At 36.5% G+C, this 19,079-nt stretch overlaps 1 protein-coding gene across 1 annotated transcript; it reads right to left on the bottom strand.

Annotated features, from left to right (window-relative positions):
- Positions 1–358: 358 nt before the first annotated feature.
- stambpl1 (STAM binding protein-like 1) lies at positions 359–16,473 on the bottom strand. The gene is made up of 12 exons (XM_052112699.1): positions 15,934–16,473; positions 15,739–15,835; positions 13,458–13,564; positions 11,347–11,564; positions 10,244–10,319; positions 8,725–8,820; positions 8,036–8,324; positions 6,915–7,039; positions 4,675–4,812; positions 3,924–4,036; positions 2,528–2,627; positions 359–2,407 (listed from the first exon to the last, which is right to left on the bottom strand). Exons 3-12 carry the CDS (start codon positions 13,485–13,487, stop codon positions 2,351–2,353), a joined length of 1,242 nt encoding a protein of 413 aa, XP_051968659.1. The 5' UTR covers positions 13,488–13,564; positions 15,739–15,835; positions 15,934–16,473; the 3' UTR covers positions 359–2,350.
- Between the last annotated feature and the right edge of the window lie 2,606 nt (positions 16,474–19,079).

The raw sequence follows: 19,079 nt of genomic DNA, 5'->3' as shown, positions 1-19,079 counted from the left end.
CATTTCTTGATATGCCGCGCTTGTGCGTAACGTTCACTGTTTACGCGCTTGTGTGTGTGTGTGTGTGTGTGTGTGTGTGTGTGCGTGAGAGAGAGAGAGAGAGAGAGAGTACACACTATATACATCCTGATTTGTACATTTCGTGATATGCTGCGCTTCACTGTTATTACGTATATTATCTTAAACAATCAGGTAATCTGGCTTTCATAACTCAGTGCCTAGCCTCTTTAAGACATCACCGCACGTCACTGCTGGTAACTGGTAGGTAACAGGTTAATTTTGTTACCTTTAAATTATAAATATGTAAATTATTTCATGACACAGAATTATAATTCAGAATATCACTTCCCGTTGCTACGAAAAATAAGGCTTCTCTATTTTTAGTAGAAGATAAGCATGCGCTTTGATTCAGACGGACACCGCTAGTTTAATAAATAATGCAAAACATTTTATAAAATACAATTATTTACAGAAGGTGGTGCTTGATGTGTGCATGGATGCAGGAGAGATTTAGGCCATTAGTTGATTTTTGGTGGCCAAATGATATTTGAAATGTTTGAAATATTTTTGGGAAAATATTTATTATAATGAACAAATTTATTGAAAAGACGTTACTTCATGTAGACTCCAGTATGTTATGTTTATGATTTCTATTGTGAAAATTCCCCCACATGGTAAAAAAAACTTAGCGCTCATTTTTGCTTATTTTGGGTAAGGGAATCCTTTATTTTGAGCTTTTTAACAAAACAGGTGCCTCGTTTCTCGAGATCTGGAAACACAGTAACTGGTATATCACCCACCCTTAGCACAGATTACTGTCATTTTAACAAGAACGTTATTAACTGTTCTTTTATTTCATTGTAACTGGTTACCAATTGGAAATGAGGCTGTGGAATAGCGTAACCTGAACTTAAAAATATTGTTTCTGCTCAGAACGATCCGAAATGAAAAACATTTAGATTTTAGTCCCTGCTGAACACAATATATTGTATATACACAAGTGCTGTCTGCAAATAAAGTATGTTAAGACTTTTTTCAAAGGTGTAGTTCATCAAATTAACTTTTGACAACCAGACTATGCTCTAATACCTTTTCCCCTTAACTTTGAACAATATTAATATTAATAATACTGCTTTATAATTCAAAACCCAACAAATGTCATTGTTTTGCTGAAATGTTTTGCTTGAAAAGCATGTTTCTCTTATATATCTTTCAAATAAATTCCATTGGTTTGAAATTTGGTTATAAAATACAAAAACATCCATGCATTTATAAGTGTCCAAATGTTTTCTGGGGCCACTGTAGGTCAGATTTCATCTCTTTTTATCTTCTACTGCTGAAAAAAATCATGTCTGGTTGTAATAATGATGGAATGGTAACCTGAGAAGAGTTCAGTCATGGCCCTGATGGCAAAAGCCCCTCTAGTAATGCCTTGTGGTTTCTTTGCCCATTCTGCTGTGGGAGCTTTGGTTTTGGGTTAAACCAAAGCTCCCACAGCAATGTTTTGTTCCCCTTTATTGGGGAACATTTTTCTACTTGTTTATACTTTTTAAGAGACACTTTTCTTTAAATCCGATCCATTTTAAGGTTGAGAAAGTCAGTCCAATGGCCAACACAAATATATTGCTTGATACAACAGAAATCTTTTAAGCCAGAAATAGATTTTGTTTTATTGAAAGCCAGATTCTGAGTTCTATGTGTTGCACCATTTTAAAGGTTGATGTAGCTCAGTATAAATATCAATCATTTAATGCTTTCAACCAATACAAATCTCCTCATGTATGTCTATAATTTTTAGTAAGGCCTAAAAAGTTCTCACTGTTTTTACTGGCAGCATACACAAAACTAAAAAAATCCAGATACAAAACGAAATTCCTCACCTTTTTAGTGTATATCATGTTATAGTGAGAACTGCAAGTGACATTAACCAATATCAAAGGCAAATCACACACACGCGCGCGCGCACACACCCACACAACTTCCTTTTAAAAAGTCCTGAAAACAAGTCACATTGTAGCAGCCTCATATTCCTTGCTAAATGATGCCACCTTGAGGACACAGAAACAAAATAGCAGTCAGATCATTAGACACAATATGCTCTGACAGAAAAATCTGAAAACCACCTGGCCACAAACATAAAGCTTATTATAACATAGAAAGCACAAAATGCCATTGGAGCATCTCAACAGCTTCACTAAACCTGCTCACAGCAAACTGTTCAGCTGAGGGATTCCATTTCACAGAACCTTATTGTAAAGTAAATAAATACAAAAAGCCTTCAAGTAAACAAATATATAAATAAATATTCTCAATGGTTCTTTGACACTGCAGTATCTCTCCTCTTCCTCTGTCACCTGAGGTCCAGCACTGTCGTTTTTGTGTCCTTCACCACGATGTGCTTGCAAATCTGCAAATAGAAATAGCAATTTCTCACTTCTCTAAACGGGTTTAACATTTCATGTTAACACAAAACAGAGGGCATATAGCTGCTCAATTCATCTTCCCATCTGCAACAGGGTGCTCTTACAGTGAACAGAGGCGGGTCTTTAGAGTGGGGGTGAAAACCTTTCAATCTGCAACCAGCCACTTCTCCCATTCCAGCGCTGGTGAGTCGAAACACTCCTGTGCTAAAGCAGCAAAACAACACACATTTCTAAAATGTCATTGTTTTTCTCATTCTTACTAAGCTGAACCACCTTTACAAAAAAGAACTGTGCTGGTACCTTGGTACCGTAATGGTACTTTGATACATACCACGGTACTAAATGATTACCACAATTCATGTACCTTGGCATTTACCGGGTAAAGGTACTACAAAGAAAACCATAATCCAAAAAACACAGTATTGCTAGGACACCATGTAAAAAAAACATGGTAATAAAAGGACTGTACTTTTTAGTGATAGATTGATATATCGATAGATACAGTATATATCATCAAGACTGATTAATTGGGTCAATTTTATTGATAATTGGCATATAATTGTGTCGGCTTAGACGATTAAGGGGATAGTTCGGCCAAAGTTTTAAATTCTCTTATCATTTACAGCCCAGATGTGTATGACTTTCTTCAGCAGAACACATTTGAAGATTTTAAGAAGAAATCTAACCCTAACTCTAACCCATCCTTCTAAAAATATTTGTTTGTGTTCGGCAGAAGAAAGAACGTCATACACATCTTGGATGTAAAATGTTCAGTTTTGGGTAAACTATCCAATAAACAAAAGTTTTAGTTCCTCCTTGTTTAAATTCTAAAATATACCAACAGCCTGGTCAATGGTTAATGAACTTACTATAATGATACTCTTCACTGTAAAATAATTAAAAATAAGTATTTTCTATTTAATTTACTTAGTCAATTTTGAGTAAATCTTCTGTAAATCAACAGTTTGTTTGATTACAGCAATTTTGTTCACATCTTATTAGCTGCGTTCGAAATCATATCGAATTTACATGAGTAGCATGAATAGATTCTGGACATCCAGGAACGTGGGTATTGTTCCGTGACCCAAATATATATGTTGTAATATATACCACCCTCCTCTCTAGAAAAAAAACCTCAATCTACCAATAGTTCTTTTTGGTACTTTTTGTTAGTGCGTGACCACTTTGATGAGATGATGGTAACCTACCATGTAACAAGTTTACTGGAGTTACAAATGAATATGCACTTGATCATTTATGCACTTGATTCATTACCTGATGAATCTGTCATCACAATCATGTGTTGAATTTGTTAATGTTCATTAATAAGTGTTGAAATGACTTCATAATGCATGTATTGTTAAACGTTAAAACCTCTATTGGTAATAAAGTAAATGAATCTGCATTGATTTGCTGTAGAGCTTTAGAGGTTTCGAATGAAAAAGCCTTGAGGTTGTTATGAGCACAGTAAATGGTGTGGGAGTACTGTGAGTGTCATACTCATTATGTTTAGGGGAGCAAACAATAGCGATGGCCTCTGGAAGCATGAGTTGATAAGAGCTGTGTGTGTGAAGATCCACGCTGGAGAGGAAGGCCGTCTGAGTTGGGTGCGTCTGTGGGACAAATAAGCATATAATCAAATTAACACATTTTTTAAGGTCTTTTCATAGCCACACCAAGTAGTTCACCATGAGAGAACAACTGCTCGATTAATTATTGAACTGAGTTTCCATGGTGATCCTTAGGTCCTCTATGCCTCATAATATTTGATTATGCAAATAAAAGGATGAATACAATTGCATTAGGATTAGTTTTGAAGAGAGTGCTCTGCCACTTCCATATACAGTACATCATTAGCCTACTAGAAGGGATCAGATTAGGCATTTCACATACAAAAGATGGAGTACATAGCACTAATTTTATTTAAGTTGCATACAGATTGAAGAAATATGCAAGAGACAGCAAGGTAAGTGAGAAATAGGGTTCCAACTCTTTTTGAGTAATCAAATTCCATTCAAAACCACTAATAAATTTGCCCATATTAATTCAGACATATTTTTGAATCAGTTCTGTCAATATATTGATAAGACGGACTCAAAAGAACGATTCCTTCTCGAATTGGACAAGACTACGTCATCTGAAGAACTTTTACTCTATACAAGAAGAACGTCTAGTTGATAGTGAATATTCACTATGAACATTTCCATGACCTTCCATGCAAAGACAACACATTTTAAAGAGAGAGACCCACATGGATCCAGCCCAAGGTCAGAAGATTATGATGGTCCTGGTAACTGAACAGCTCTTCCACATTCTCCATGTCACAGTAATCAGGGCCGGCTGACTGCTTGGGAACGATCACGTGGGTGAGCACAAAATCATTGTGTGCCTGTAGAGAAAAACACATAGATTTCAGTTTATTTATTAACCACATATCAGATGGGCACAGTCCTTCTATTAGGATCAATCGCATTACTCATTTATAAGTCACTTTGTAAAACAAATAATCTGCTAAATGAATAAATGTGAATGTAAACGGAAAGCTCGAGTTGAGCTTTCATCCTGACAGCATTGCTGCTGCTTAAAGCTGTGGCTCTATTACAATCTATGATTATCATGAAATCGAATTAACTTGAGAACCACATTTACATCCAAATGGTACTTAATTTTCTTGGAACTAGTGGTGTGCAGTCAGTCCGTTAAAACCCTTCAAAATTAGGGCGTCAACAATGATGGCGGATAATTTATTAAAATTATGAAACATTCTTCCCCCTTTTAAAAAACAAGTATACATGCGTTTAATAAATTACTTAAAAGTACAGCAGATTAACTCAAAAGTTTTTGCAATGTCTCGCTTGTCTGATGGAGAGTGTAATTGGTCTGTGGTAGCCAATCAAAACTGCTTACTATCGTGTGTTAGTGTTAGTACCCTTCACAGGATATTCTGAAGTGTTCTGTAAATCAATTGTATAAGCAGAGAGACAGAAAATCAGACAAATCAAATGTATTATTTTCACTTTGGGGGTTGGCCTTCAGCAGTCTGCACTTTCACGGCGCTATGAAAAGGAGGTTACGCATTGTGTGAAAAAAAGACGACAAACGTTCACAGGGAAGAATCCAACTGACAAATATTATTTTAGTTATTCGAATTATTGTCTTCAAAATGAACAAACTGAAACCCAGAGGGTAGCTGGTTTATCCACCTGAGACCCAGCATTTTTTTTTTATTTGAAATTTAATTTAATATCAATATAGTGTTTGAGGGAATAAGATAAATATCACAATAATTGTTTTGTGAAAAAAAGTATTCCTATTGTAGTTGATGTCCTCTGTAGAGGATATTAGGACCCAGTTACTATGAAAGTAAAGGAATCTTTTTTTCCATTCAAAACTCATGTTTTAAGTTTTGAGCAAATTTTCTTCTATAATATATAGCCAGCGACATTGCCTTAAAGAAAATGTAAATATTTATAGATTTCAGTTTTTTGTTTTTTTTCCCCACTCCTGTAAGAATTAGCAGCACCAGCATTTAACTCTGGAGCAGCAATCTCATTTCATAGGAATATCTAATATTTCATAGAAAACATGTTTATTTTATTGTTTTAACTTTTTCACCTGCATTGTCACCCAAAAGGTAAAAGCACAAGTATTGACCTCGTCTACAGAGAACATCACAAAATATCATTGCCTTTCTTGTTAAAGAAAATCATATCCTAATTTGGAAACTCATTTATTTTTTTATGAGATGACTATTTATATGAATAAAATGGATAAATAACTAAAAAAAAGTTGTCGTGGCCAAACCCCAAAAAATTAGGCATTTCTGAAAAGCCCAAAGTGTCTAATTTCAGATACTGTAAGATTGACTTAGTATATGGCATGCATGATCTCTGAGAGAAACATGAAAACAAATTGTGCCAAACCCCTAAGTGTAACTATAAACTGCTTAAATTGTGTGGATTTGTATACTACTGTAAATACAAATTGCTGTATTGCCTTGTCACTGTGTTTGTAACTTATATCAAGGCCAAAATATCTGTAAAAATATGTCAAGCTGATGTATACATACAGTAAATGACCCCATAAAACAAAAAACTATAGGGAAGTAGTTACCTCAATTAACGTTGCTTCATAAAAGCATATATTGCAAAAGATTTTGTAGCTAAATATGTTTAAAATGTATTAAATGTATGCAAGCTATATACAACAGGCCTGTGGTTGTAAATTAATACTGAATGTTGACACTTTTCTGTGTGTGGTGAAAGTATGAGGAAGTTCTCTTCAAAGTTCACATCTTGTACTTATGATTGTGCAACACCTACACTCACTTCATTTTACGGTCAGTGAGAAAGGGTTGGGATACATAAACAATCCAGAACCCATATTAACACTCACTTCCAGGAAAGGATCAGGCCATTAGTCTTTAGTCAGTGCTGGAAAAAAGGGCTTGAACACCCACAGAGAGGACGTTTGCTCCGGCTGAAGGCTTACCAGCTTTCCACAGAGAACTCCACACGTCTCAATTCCTCTGGCTGTGTTACTGTCAGCCAGCAGCAGGAACCTGTAAGTCAGGTCTCGTGGGATTAAAACCCGCCTCAGGCCTTCCACACGCTGATCTACAAACAGACAGCCACATATTGTAGTACTGTTAATAATCAGGATTTTGGAGGAGGGGGAATCCTAAAATATGGTACTGATTATGGTGCCCAATAGGAAAGATATGATATGACCACTCCATCCCCACAAAACATAATGACCTGTGTTATCACCTTTATATAAATGTTTCTTATAGTGAAAGACTGATCAATCAAATGAAAGTTGGCCATTTTGAGGTCAACATCAGCCAATAACCTGGAGTGGTGGTGGCGTAGTGGGCTAAAGCACATAACTGTTAATCAGAAGGTTGCTGGTTCGATCCCCACAGCCACCACCATTGTGTCCTTGAGCAAGGCACTTAACTCCAGGTTGCTCCAGGGGGATTGTCCCTGTAATAAGTGCACTGTAAGTCACTTTGGATAAAAGCATCTGCCAAATACAGAAATGTAAATAACCATATCCGGTTAGCCCGATTACCATTATAGTCTTTGGTCAAACTACAAAATCTATTGACTGCCTTGTTAACATACTTACAATTTTTATAATGTTCCAATAATAAAATATTCTGTATTCAAATATTTTTTATAAATATTGAGTAAAATCTAATTTAACATCATTTAATTGTCTAATATAACGGCATTATACCAGTCAGCGGCTACCCACCACTGTAGATATTATATCAGAATCGGCCATTATTAAAACCATTGCAGCCAACCACTATATACATATATTTTGTTGAAAATACACTGATATATACAGTATATGTATAAATATTCAAATACAACTAAAGCCTACATATGGTAAGTGTTGGTCCAGTGGTATGATTCTTGTTTTGGATGCGAGTGGTCCTGATGTCAAAACCTGTATACAACTTTTAATTAACCAAGCAAAATTACAGTATATCGGTGGATGTATATTAGAAACATGTGTATTTGGATCATTCCTGTCCAATTTAACACCTGATTAAAATACAGATCACTAAAAACATGAATGAACAGCTAGGTTAGGGCACTCACTTTGTACAGCTGCTAACGTGGCTGCTGGTTTAGGGACAGGGACAAATGATTTTTTACGATTGGGTTCAAGGCGTACATGGTTCTTTGGGGTTTGGGACAAGCAGGACCCATCGGTTTGTTCCTCCCTGCAACTGGCCAGCTCCTGTCTACGCAGTTGGTCCTCAAAGTAGCGGAACTGCTCAGACTCAATCTGCATCTTCCTGAGCTGCTCCACACGTTGCCTTTCCTCCTCCAATAGCGACATCTTCTGCAGTCGTTCACCACACATCTCAACATACATGGCTTGGCTCTGCACAAGTATTCACACAAAATGACCATTTTACTAAAGAAATTCACTCTTGTGTTCTAAGATTATCCAAACATAATGAGCAATGTTCTCACAGTTCTTGAGCAATGCATTTCCATACATTTTTCATTCATTCCCGATTACTAAATGAGGTAATAATAAATAAAATAAAAAACATTTAATAAAGATTGCTCTTAACTAGCATAACTAAACATAAATCATAACTATAGTGTAATTTATATTCACTATTTAAAAATCCATTACTAATTTTCCATTAAAATTCCTGATATTTCCAGGTTTTCCATGACCGTGGGTGCCCTAAATGAGGTTTAGAACCACAAAAAGTTGTCTTTAATACAGGAATTTGATATGACTGAGCAGTTTTTCCACTGCTATATCTTACCTGACTCTTCAGATAATCACTGTGTTCCTTGCTGTATTTCTCATGGAGAAGTCTCTTCAGCTGATCCTTTCGTGGAAAAGCTACTTCCTGCAATTTCTGGACATCATGAATGGATAATGAGGCAAACAATAGGGGTTGTGTTACAGACAGTGTGTACCAGATCGATACAAGCTAGCTCAAGCTCTCAGGGGGAATTAAATGATTGTTGAATGCAGCTAGGAACACTTTTTCATATTTTGCATTCAGGGGAAACTCAACAAACATTAGAATTTTTAAGTTAAATGTTTTATTGTGTCAAGTGAACAAAAATGATCAAGCAGAAAATATGACAAATATATTAAATGACGTAAAAAATGAGAATGTCATAAATATTAAAGGAACATATTAACGCTCAATTGGAAGCATTTATGGCATAATGATGGCCAAAATGATTCAACTTATCCCTCCTTTTCTTTAAAAAAAAGAAAAGAAGCAAAAAAAAAGAAAAAGGTTAGAGTTAGGTACAATAAAACTATATAAATGAAGCCAATTTTATGGAGGGTTTAAAGGAGAAACGTGAAGCTTAACATTTTATAAAAGGACCCACATTCATTATTCTGTTAAAACTTGTGTATAATTTGAGCTGGTAAGCTGTAACATTTACCGATTGGAACCCCATTGACTTCCATTCTAAGTGCCTCACTCTAACCCAGATTTTATTTTTTTTAAAAGAAAAGCAGGAACAAGTCGAAATTATTTTTGGTAGTAATTAACATTATGCCACAAATGCTGTTGATTGAGCTTAACTTGTATTAAATCTGGTAGATTCCTGTAGCAAAGACAAAGGTGACTGTTTTAAAGGCCCAGTGAAATCAAATTTGAGGTTTTGTGGCTTTTAGTCCATGTGTATCATCTTTGAACCAATCTACATTCTAGTTTACTCCTCAACTTTACAATTCACAATACAATTACAATAAACTTTATTTTATTCTTCGTCTTGTTCATTTTGGGAAAACAAATACTGATGGCACAGATTTTGTCCAATCAAATGCTCTCTGGAATGAATGCACCTACTTTCATATCACCAGCAACCAATGAGCAAGTAGCAAATAATTGTTCATGGGTTGGAAGTAAACTACAGGCTTCTAGCCATGTAAAAAAATACAAAATAAAAGAGGCAATTTAGTATGCTCTGCCCAAACTTTTTGTTTCAAAGGGAAATATGGCAACACAAAAGAAACAAAACTGTGTTTGTCAAGCCATTTCATGTGGAGCTTTTTTTCATGCAAAGTTTGTCCGTAAAACAACCTGTGATACGTGTAGTGACCAGAAAAATCCTTTTGAACTGAGACTTGAAGTCAGTTTCATGTCACTATGAAAGCAGAACATGTATCTATCTACACAAGGCAAACCCACCATGTGTGGAACAGCGTGCCGCTGGGAGCCTGACAGGTTCTCTAGCCAAGGTAATGGAGCATGATGCTTATCAGATTTACAGTAAGCTGAGCGCCACAGGGCTCCATCAGTGTCAGGGACTTACCTTCATTATCACTTGCTTCTCAGGGACATTGCACTGCTGATACTCCCTGTGACATGGGAGTTTCTCCGCAAATAAACTGTATAGAAGTGAAACAGGAAAACTGATCTATGGATTGATGGCAATGAATTATACAGTTGAATAAATTATATAGTACATCAATTGAGAAGATAAATTAAAAAGCATTTACAAATTATGACATATTTGCTTTATATTGGAATGTGGCAAGGTATAACTTGAGACTGAAAGATTACATTAAAGAAAGTTTGGACACACCAACTCTATAACTATTTTCCACGCTTTCATCAAAACTATGAAATAGCGACAACTGAAATACTGGAATTATAAGGTGACCAAAAATGTTAAAGGAATAGTTCACCCAAAAATAAAAAGTCTCTCATCATTAACTCACCCTCATGGCATCCCAGACTTGTTTGACTTTATTTCTTCTGTAGAACACAAACAAAGATTTTTAGGAGAATATTTCCACTCTGTAGGTCCATACGTGTGAATGGGTGGCAAAGTGAAGTTAAGCTCCAAACTGCACATAAACACAGAACAAAAGTAATCCCTACGATTCCAGTGGCCAAATCCATGTCTCTGAAGCGATCTGATGGGTGTGGGTGAGAAACAGATCAATATTGAACTCTTTTTAACGTTATATTTGACTATAAAATGACCAGTAGGTGGTGATATGCAAATCACCAAAAACAAAAGAAAAGTGAAGAGTGATAGTAAAAAAGAATTTAATTATTGAACTGTTTGTCACACATCTTTCATATCGCTTCAGAAGACATGGGATTTAAACACTGTAGTCTTATGGATTACTTTTATGTGGCTTTTATGTGCTTTTTGGAGCTTCAAATTTTTACATCCATTTACTTGCATTGTATGGACCTACAGAGCTGAGATATTCTTCTAAAAAAATCTTTGTTTGTGTTCAGCAGAAGAAAGAAATGTATACACATCTGGGATGGCATGAGGGTGAGTAAATGATGAGATTGAACTGGATTGAAGCTGTCAAAAAGTCTTTAAGACCAGTCAAGTGTGTCCAGACTTTCACTAGCTGTGTATGTGAAGACTGCTAATATACAAAAAGACAGTACGTGATGAACTTGTTGTAGAGGACAAAAGCATTCTCCAGACTGCCCTCCTCTAGATAAATGGCAGCCATTCGCTCCATCTCCACGCCAGAGCGGAAGTAGCACCGTGGGGCAATGTCTTCATTTATCTCGATATTGTAGCCCATTTTGCTAAGGGCCCGGACACGCTCGACCGCTGGCAGAGTGATGTCAGTGTGGTCTGGCTCGGCTGCTAGCTTCTTCTGCAAAGTATCAGAGCACAGAACGTTTGCCCTCAGATTGACACAACATAAGCTCTGTTCATCACCCAGCTTGGGTGAAACCGGAACACCCAGCAGCACCCATGCTGAGTTCCCTTCCAGCTCCTATTCCAATGACAACAGAGCCTCTGTTTTAGAGTCACTGAAAAGAGTGGGCGTCTGATCAACATACAGCAGGAGCTGTTACACTTGTTGGACATGATGGTTTACTTGTCTTTTGAACAGTACACATACACACAAAATCTGTGAATGCTGGCTAAAAGCCAAATCTACTGTATAGACACCAAAATACAGCACTATTGTTAGCCACCAGCAGAGGGTTTCTGTCAGGGTTATTATAGTTTTTAATTAATTTTTTATCCCCAATTTGGCATGCCCAATTCCCACTTCTTACTAGTTCCTCGTGGTGGCATGGTTACTCACCTCTTCTGAGAGTCAAGCCATGAATATTATCATGTGGCTTGTTGTACATGACGCTGCAGAGACTCACAGCATGTGGAGGCTCATGCTATTCTCCGCAATCCACTCGCAACTTACCGCAAGCCCCATTGAGAGCGAGAACCACTTAATTGTGACCACGAGGAGGTTACCCCATGTGACTCTACCCTCCCTAGCAACTGGGCAAATTTGGTTGTTTAGGAGACCTTGAGTCACTCAGCACACCCTGGATTTCGACGGCAACTCCAGGGATGGTAGTCAGCGTCAATACTAGCTGAGCTACCCAGGGCCCCTTGAATTTTGTTTTCATTTTTTAATTTGTCTTTATGGATTATTTTTGTTTTCATTAGTTCTCAATTTATAAATGTTAGTTTTAGTATTTTTTTTCAGTGTTTTATATATCCCCAAGTGATTTGTAAATTATTTTAAACTTTTGCTAATGCAACACACTCCAAAAAATGTTGAGACGGGGGCAATTTAAGACTAATAACAATTTGACAAGTTAAAATAACAAGCCAATGTGAAACTGGAGATGTTAAACAGCTGGGGCAATTGTGTCATAGTATATAGGGAGCCTCCAAAAACAGCCTAGTCCTGCAATAGCAAGGATGATTCGAGATTTGTCAATTTGCCAACAGATGCTTCAGCAAATAATCCAGCACTTTGAGAAAAATATTGGAAGGGTTTTGGGCATTTCACCCTCTACTGTGCACAATATACTGTAGTGACAAGATTCAAGGAATCTGGTCAAATCTCAGTGCATAAAGGGCAAGACGAAAACCACTTCTGTATACGTCTGATCTCTTATACCTCAGACATCACTGTCTTAAAAAACATCATTCATCTGTAATGGATATCATGAACATGGGCTTGGGATAACTTTAGTAAACCTTTGTTAGTCAACACCACTCGCCGCTGCATCCACAGAGCTGAAATATTCTTCTAAAAATCAGTGTTTGTGTGTCCTACAAATCTGGGATGGCATGAGGGCACGTAAACAATGAAAGTATTTCCATTTCGGGGTGAACCATCCCTTTAATGCATTAAGTGATATTTAAATATGTGTAATGATGTGAAATTATAGTGTTATTGCTATCTAGTGGCATTTTTGTTTCAGTTTTTACTAATAATGTTAATTTTTATTTCAGTTCATATAAATGTTGTCATTCAGATTTTGTTAAGGATAATAACACTGGTTGTGATTGGCCAGAATAATGTGTTTGATCAACTATTCATGAACGAGGAAATTAAGAGTGAAGGGGGCTTACATCCGTTTCTTGTCTCCCTCCCATTCCAGGATGGAGGGATCTGAATGAAGGAGCAGCTGCAGTAAGAATGCTAATGGCAGTGAGTCAGAGGAGGCCATTCCATCCCTTCAACTGACCTCAGATCATCTGTCCCTCGACCACCCACCTTTGCTCCCACAATACCACTTACCAGTGTGCTGAAACTGAAGCCCTGGTCCATGGTGAATTTATGATGTTGGCTGGTAGGCTCCAATCCTCCCTATGCATCCGTCTGTCATCTCCCAAGGTGATTCCAAGCTGAAGAGCAAAAAACATTGTATCTGGCATCATGCTAAGTGCTATTAAGAGGCCACTGGGTCGATACAGTCTCTCTGCCTAAAACGATACTTTCTGTTTTCGGTTACTCAGCAGTGGCTTTGGCTTACAACCCTTTGATACCATATTCTTCTTAATTCATGAACACAGTTACCATGCCTAGTGCAATTCCATCAAATAAATCTTGGTGTCTTGGTCAAATAATCTGTGCCACAGTTTCTATGACGGCTTGTTCCCATGCAGCAAAATATGGTGACTCATGATATCTTCAGCTGTGAAAAAAAAAAAATCCTTGGCAAGCTTTTTCACTCAGCACAAAGCTGGGCACATATTGGACAGATGCTCTGACTGAGTTTTTTTACTCTCTGAAAGCTAAAAGTGCAATGCCACACTTTTCCAAATGAACATAGGCAAATGAAAATGCATCACCACCATAGAGCAAAATATTCAGGTTAATGCTGCCATGGCAACTTAAAGTAGATGCACTGTTAAAATAAGAGCACAGTGTAAATTAGATTTCACAAAATGGTGAGATTTTACACTGAGCAATCGCTAATACTCACGACCTTACCTTTGAATAATATGAAGTTGCATTTAATGAATTAGGAAAGTTTAAATAGTTAAGCAATTTCATGTTTACCCAACTTCTAGAACCAAGTCTTTTGCAAGAAAGCAAAGAATGGTTTAGTGGATAATGAGTCAACCAATGTAAATTATAACAATATATATATAAAAAACCTGGTTTGGTTCAGCCACTAAATCAGACAGAAGGAAAGTACAACGGACAGTCAGGACAGCTAAAAGGATTATTGTTGCCTCCCACCTACCCTCCAATGCCTGTACGTCTTCAGATTGAGGAAACATGCAGGTAGAATCACTCTGGACCCCACACACCCTGTCCAATCCCTCTTTGAACTGTTGCCCTCTGGCCGGCGCTACAGAGCACTGAGCACCAGGACAACCAGGCACAAGAACAGTTTTTATCCTCAGGACATTTTCCACATGAACGATTAAATGGCCTCAGGACTCCCCCATAGTGCAATAATGTTAACACATATCTCATGTGCATATGTAAATTCATATATTTAATTCAATAACTGTACATACCACTACCTTGCATTATATTACTTGCACTTGTACATATGCCATTCTGTTATATGTCCTATTATTTGTAAGTTTATTTACACCCTTACCTTGTTTTATATTCTGTGTCTCACTGTAATGTTCTGTGTGCACTTGTTTCTCCTATCACCAAAATAAATCCCATGTGTACGTGAGAACACTTGGCAATAAAGCTCATTCAGATTCTGAAATACTGTATATACAGTATATAATATATGGTGTGTGTGTGTGTGTGTGTGTGTGTGTGTGTGTGTGTGTGTGTGTGTGTGTGTGTGTGTTGTTCAGAGAGTTGAGTGGTTCTTCAACATTCTATGAGAGGCGAGTAAATGAAACCACAGCATTTGTTTGCAAACATGTTTATGTTAGATGACTGTGTCTCACCTCAATACAAAATATAGCCTAACTTTTAGATTATTAACATGATGACTACTGTATCCTATGTGTTTATGTACCTGGTAGCCAATGTCTAACTAGCCATTATTAATCTGTTCCTATACTATGCTGGAATGATGTAAAATTTTACGATAGAAAAAGAATATTCCAGCTTCCAATATATTATATTATATGATATAGGTCTATATTATGTTGTATGTATTTAAAATGAAATGGGCTAAATCATTTAAACTGTGAGCATTGTAGGCAAAATTAGCATTATAAAACTATAACGTCAATCTCTCTACATTCAAAACTTCTCTGAAAGAGAAAATGACTTCTTTATAGCTTCTATGTGAAACTGCTTCATCTGTCACTATAAAATGCTCATTCTTTAAAACGTATGCAAGGATATGCTTCCATCATTGAAATCGTACAGGTCAAATGATAAAATAACTTATATCTGTGAACCTGTGACACTGAACAGGCATTTTTACCATCTGTGGCTTCAGACAAGATTCCAACCAATTCATGCAAGCAGAATATTGTACAGAAACAAAAACAATGTTTACTAAAATATACTACTACTAATAATAATAATAATTGACAGGTCTCATTTAGTAATACAATGATAAAGTGTATAAATATAATAAAATACTCACCTGTAGGTGATGATGGGCTGTTGTGATCCCATACTCCACATTCCTACAATCGTCACATGTGGCTCATGCGAATTCAGCGCGGAAATGTGGAACTCGCCTAAATGAAAGAGAAGGTTTTTATTATTGTTTAAAACTCTCGGCCTTTTGCCTTTGTCCCTCGTGGAAGCTTTGTCATTTTTGCATGGATATACGCACAGGGCTAAAATGGCTGATTGCTGTCTTTCCGAGCGAATAAGCCTGCGATGTCAGACGGTTTGCACAGAGCTCCGCGAGTCAAATGAATGAATGCTGCTGTGGTGGTGGTAAATTCAGTGGATGGGTTTCCAAAACCGTGAGCTGCCCATCTAGACAGCACCCGAGTCAACTCAGTTGAATAGACAGGATTCCACAATGATGCCTCAAATGCTGTCGATCTCACTAGGTTCTGAGTCCTGGGTCACAGCCAGTGTGACCGCTTAAGGGGGTGGGAATGACAGCGACATCGGAGCGTGAGGTGTACTGTACGACTGCTGTCATCAATGCAAATCACGGCGTACACCCGATGGACACACATGCTCATTTACTCTGATTATCGGATTCATGCCATTTGTAACCACTGACGGACTATTTAGTTTTTTTATTCTCATTCTAAAGTGCATGTCATGATGGAACCCATTTCTTCTCCAATAGTTTACATTTATTTGGCTTTTTTCTTATCCAATAGATGGACGGGCAGGACTTCTCTGTTCGCCAAATGACATCTGCCCAATCGCACATGACGACTGCTGATAACTACAAATAATATAAAGGAACTACATACTATTTTAAAATAATGTATAGCCTACATTTTATTAGTAAGCAAGTGAATTGATTGTTCTTTTGGTTAAATGCAGTCAGAAACATTGTATGTTACCAGTTAGTCCTCTGTATCTCAACTGTATTTCTTTATTAGCTAAGCGCATGATTAAAACAAAATAAAGCTATATATGTAAACAGCCCTTATTTTAAGTCTCAAGAATTATTATTTAATTATTTTAAGTCTCAAGAAAGTCAGGAAGAGTGTGTTTTTTAATTCTATGTGATGCTCACAGATGGTAAACATGTATCACTGCCTTTTCAGTGTCACAGGTTCACAGATACAAGTTATTGTATCATTTGACCTGTATGATTTCAATGATGGAAGCATATCCTTGCTTTAGGAATTTGTACCATAAGTTTTAAAGAATGATAATTTTATAGTGAGAGATGAAGCAGTGTCACAGAGGAGCTATAAAGAAGTCAAAATTTTCTCTTTCAGAGAAGTTTTGAATATAGAGAGATTGACGTTATAGTGTCATAATCCTACTTTTTATATAACACAAAGAAATAAGCCAACATAAATAAGCCATAACAGAAACAAGATATTGCACAACAGAAATAAGCCACAATACAACATAAATAAGCCATAACACAACATACATAATCCACAACACAACAAAATAGCACAACAGAAATAAGCCACAACACAACATAAGCCACAACACATCAAAATAGCACAACATAAATAAGCCATAACACAACATACATAAGCCACAACACAACAAAATAGCACAACATAAATAAGCCATAACACAACATACATAAGCCATAACACAACATACATCAACACAACACAAAAAAATAAGCCACAACACAACATAAATAAGCCACAACACAAAAAAATAAGCCACAACATAACATAAATAAGCCATAACACAACATACATAAGCCACAACACAAAAAAATAAGCCACAACACAACATAAATAAGCCACAACACAAAAAAATAAGCCACAACATAAATAAGCCATAACACAACATACATAATCCACAACACAACAGAAATAAGCCACAACAGAACAGAAATAAGCCACAACACAACAAAATAGCACAACATAAACAAGCCACAACAGAACAGAAATAAGCCACAACACAACAAAATAGCACAACATAAACAAGCCACAACACAACATACATAAGCCATAACACAACATAAATAAGCCACAACAGAACAGAAATAAGCCACAACACAACAAAATAGCACAACATAAACAAGCCACAACACAACATACATAAGCCACAACACAACAAAATAGCACAACAGAAATAAGCCACAACACAACATACATAATCCACAACACAACAAAATAGCACAACAGAAATAAGCCACAACACAACAAAATAGCACAACATAAACAAGCCACAACACAACATACATAATCCACAACACAACAAAATAGCACAACAGAAATAAGCCACAACACAACATACATAAGCCACAACACAACAAAATAGCACAACATAAATAAGCCATAACACAACATACATAAGCCACAACACAACAAAATAAACCACAACACAACAAAATAGCACAACATAAATAAGCCATAACACAACATAAATAAGCCATAACACAACAAAATAAGCCACAACACAACAAAATAGCACAACATAAATAAGCCATAACACAACATACATAAGCCACAACACAACAAAATAAGCCACAACACAACATAAATAAGCCATAACACAACATACATAAGCCACAACACAACCAAATAGCACAACATAAATAAGCCATAACACAACAGAAATAAGCCACAACAGAACAGAAATAAGCCACAACACAACAAAATAGCACAACATAAACAAGCCACAACACAACATACATAAGCCATAACACAACAGAAATAAGCAACAACACAACAAAATAGCACAACATAAACAAGCCACAACACAACATACATAAGCCATAACACAACATACATAATCCACAACACAACAAAATAGCACAACAAAATAGCACAACATAAATAAGCCATAACACAACATACATAAGCTACAACACAACAAAATAGCACAACATAAATAAGCCATAACACAACATACATAAGCCACAACACAACAAAATAAGCCACAACACAACAAAATAGCACAACATAAATAAGCCATAACACAACATACATAAGTCACAACAAAACAAAATAAGCCACAACACAACCAAATAGCATAACATAAATAAGCCATAACACAACAAAATAGCACAACATACATAAGCCACAACAGAACAGAAATAAGCCACAACACAACAAAATAGCACAACATAAACAAGCCACAACACAACATACATAAGCCACAACAGAACAGAAATAAGCCACAGCACAACAAAATAGCACAACAGAAATAAGCCACAACACAACAAAATAAGACAACATAAACAAGCCACAACACAACAAAATAGCACAACATACATAATCCACAACACAACAAAATAGCACAACAGAAATAAGCCACAACACAACAAAATAAGACAACATAAACAAGCCACAACACAACAAAATAACA

The sequence above is a fragment of the Xyrauchen texanus genome, chromosome 40, assembly GCF_025860055.1.
Source record: "Xyrauchen texanus isolate HMW12.3.18 chromosome 40, RBS_HiC_50CHRs, whole genome shotgun sequence".
NCBI classification, from domain to species: domain Eukaryota; kingdom Metazoa; phylum Chordata; class Actinopteri; order Cypriniformes; family Catostomidae; genus Xyrauchen; species Xyrauchen texanus.
This window is presented reverse-complemented; position numbering and strand designations above follow the sequence as displayed.

Bases quoted from the DNA above. Each gene is read 5' to 3' on its own strand.
- stambpl1 (XM_052112699.1), bottom strand. From the start codon at position 13,487: ATGGACCAGGGCTTCAGTTTCAGCACACTG. The intron at 8,325-8,724 runs GTAAGATATAGC...ATACTTGTGCAG, and splicing joins GTGATTATCTGAAGAGTCAG to AGCCAAGCCATGTATGTTGA. The intron at 2,628-3,923 runs GTATGACACTCA...TTGCTGCTTTAG, and splicing joins TGCTCCCCTAAACATAATGA to CACAGGAGTGTTTCGACTCA.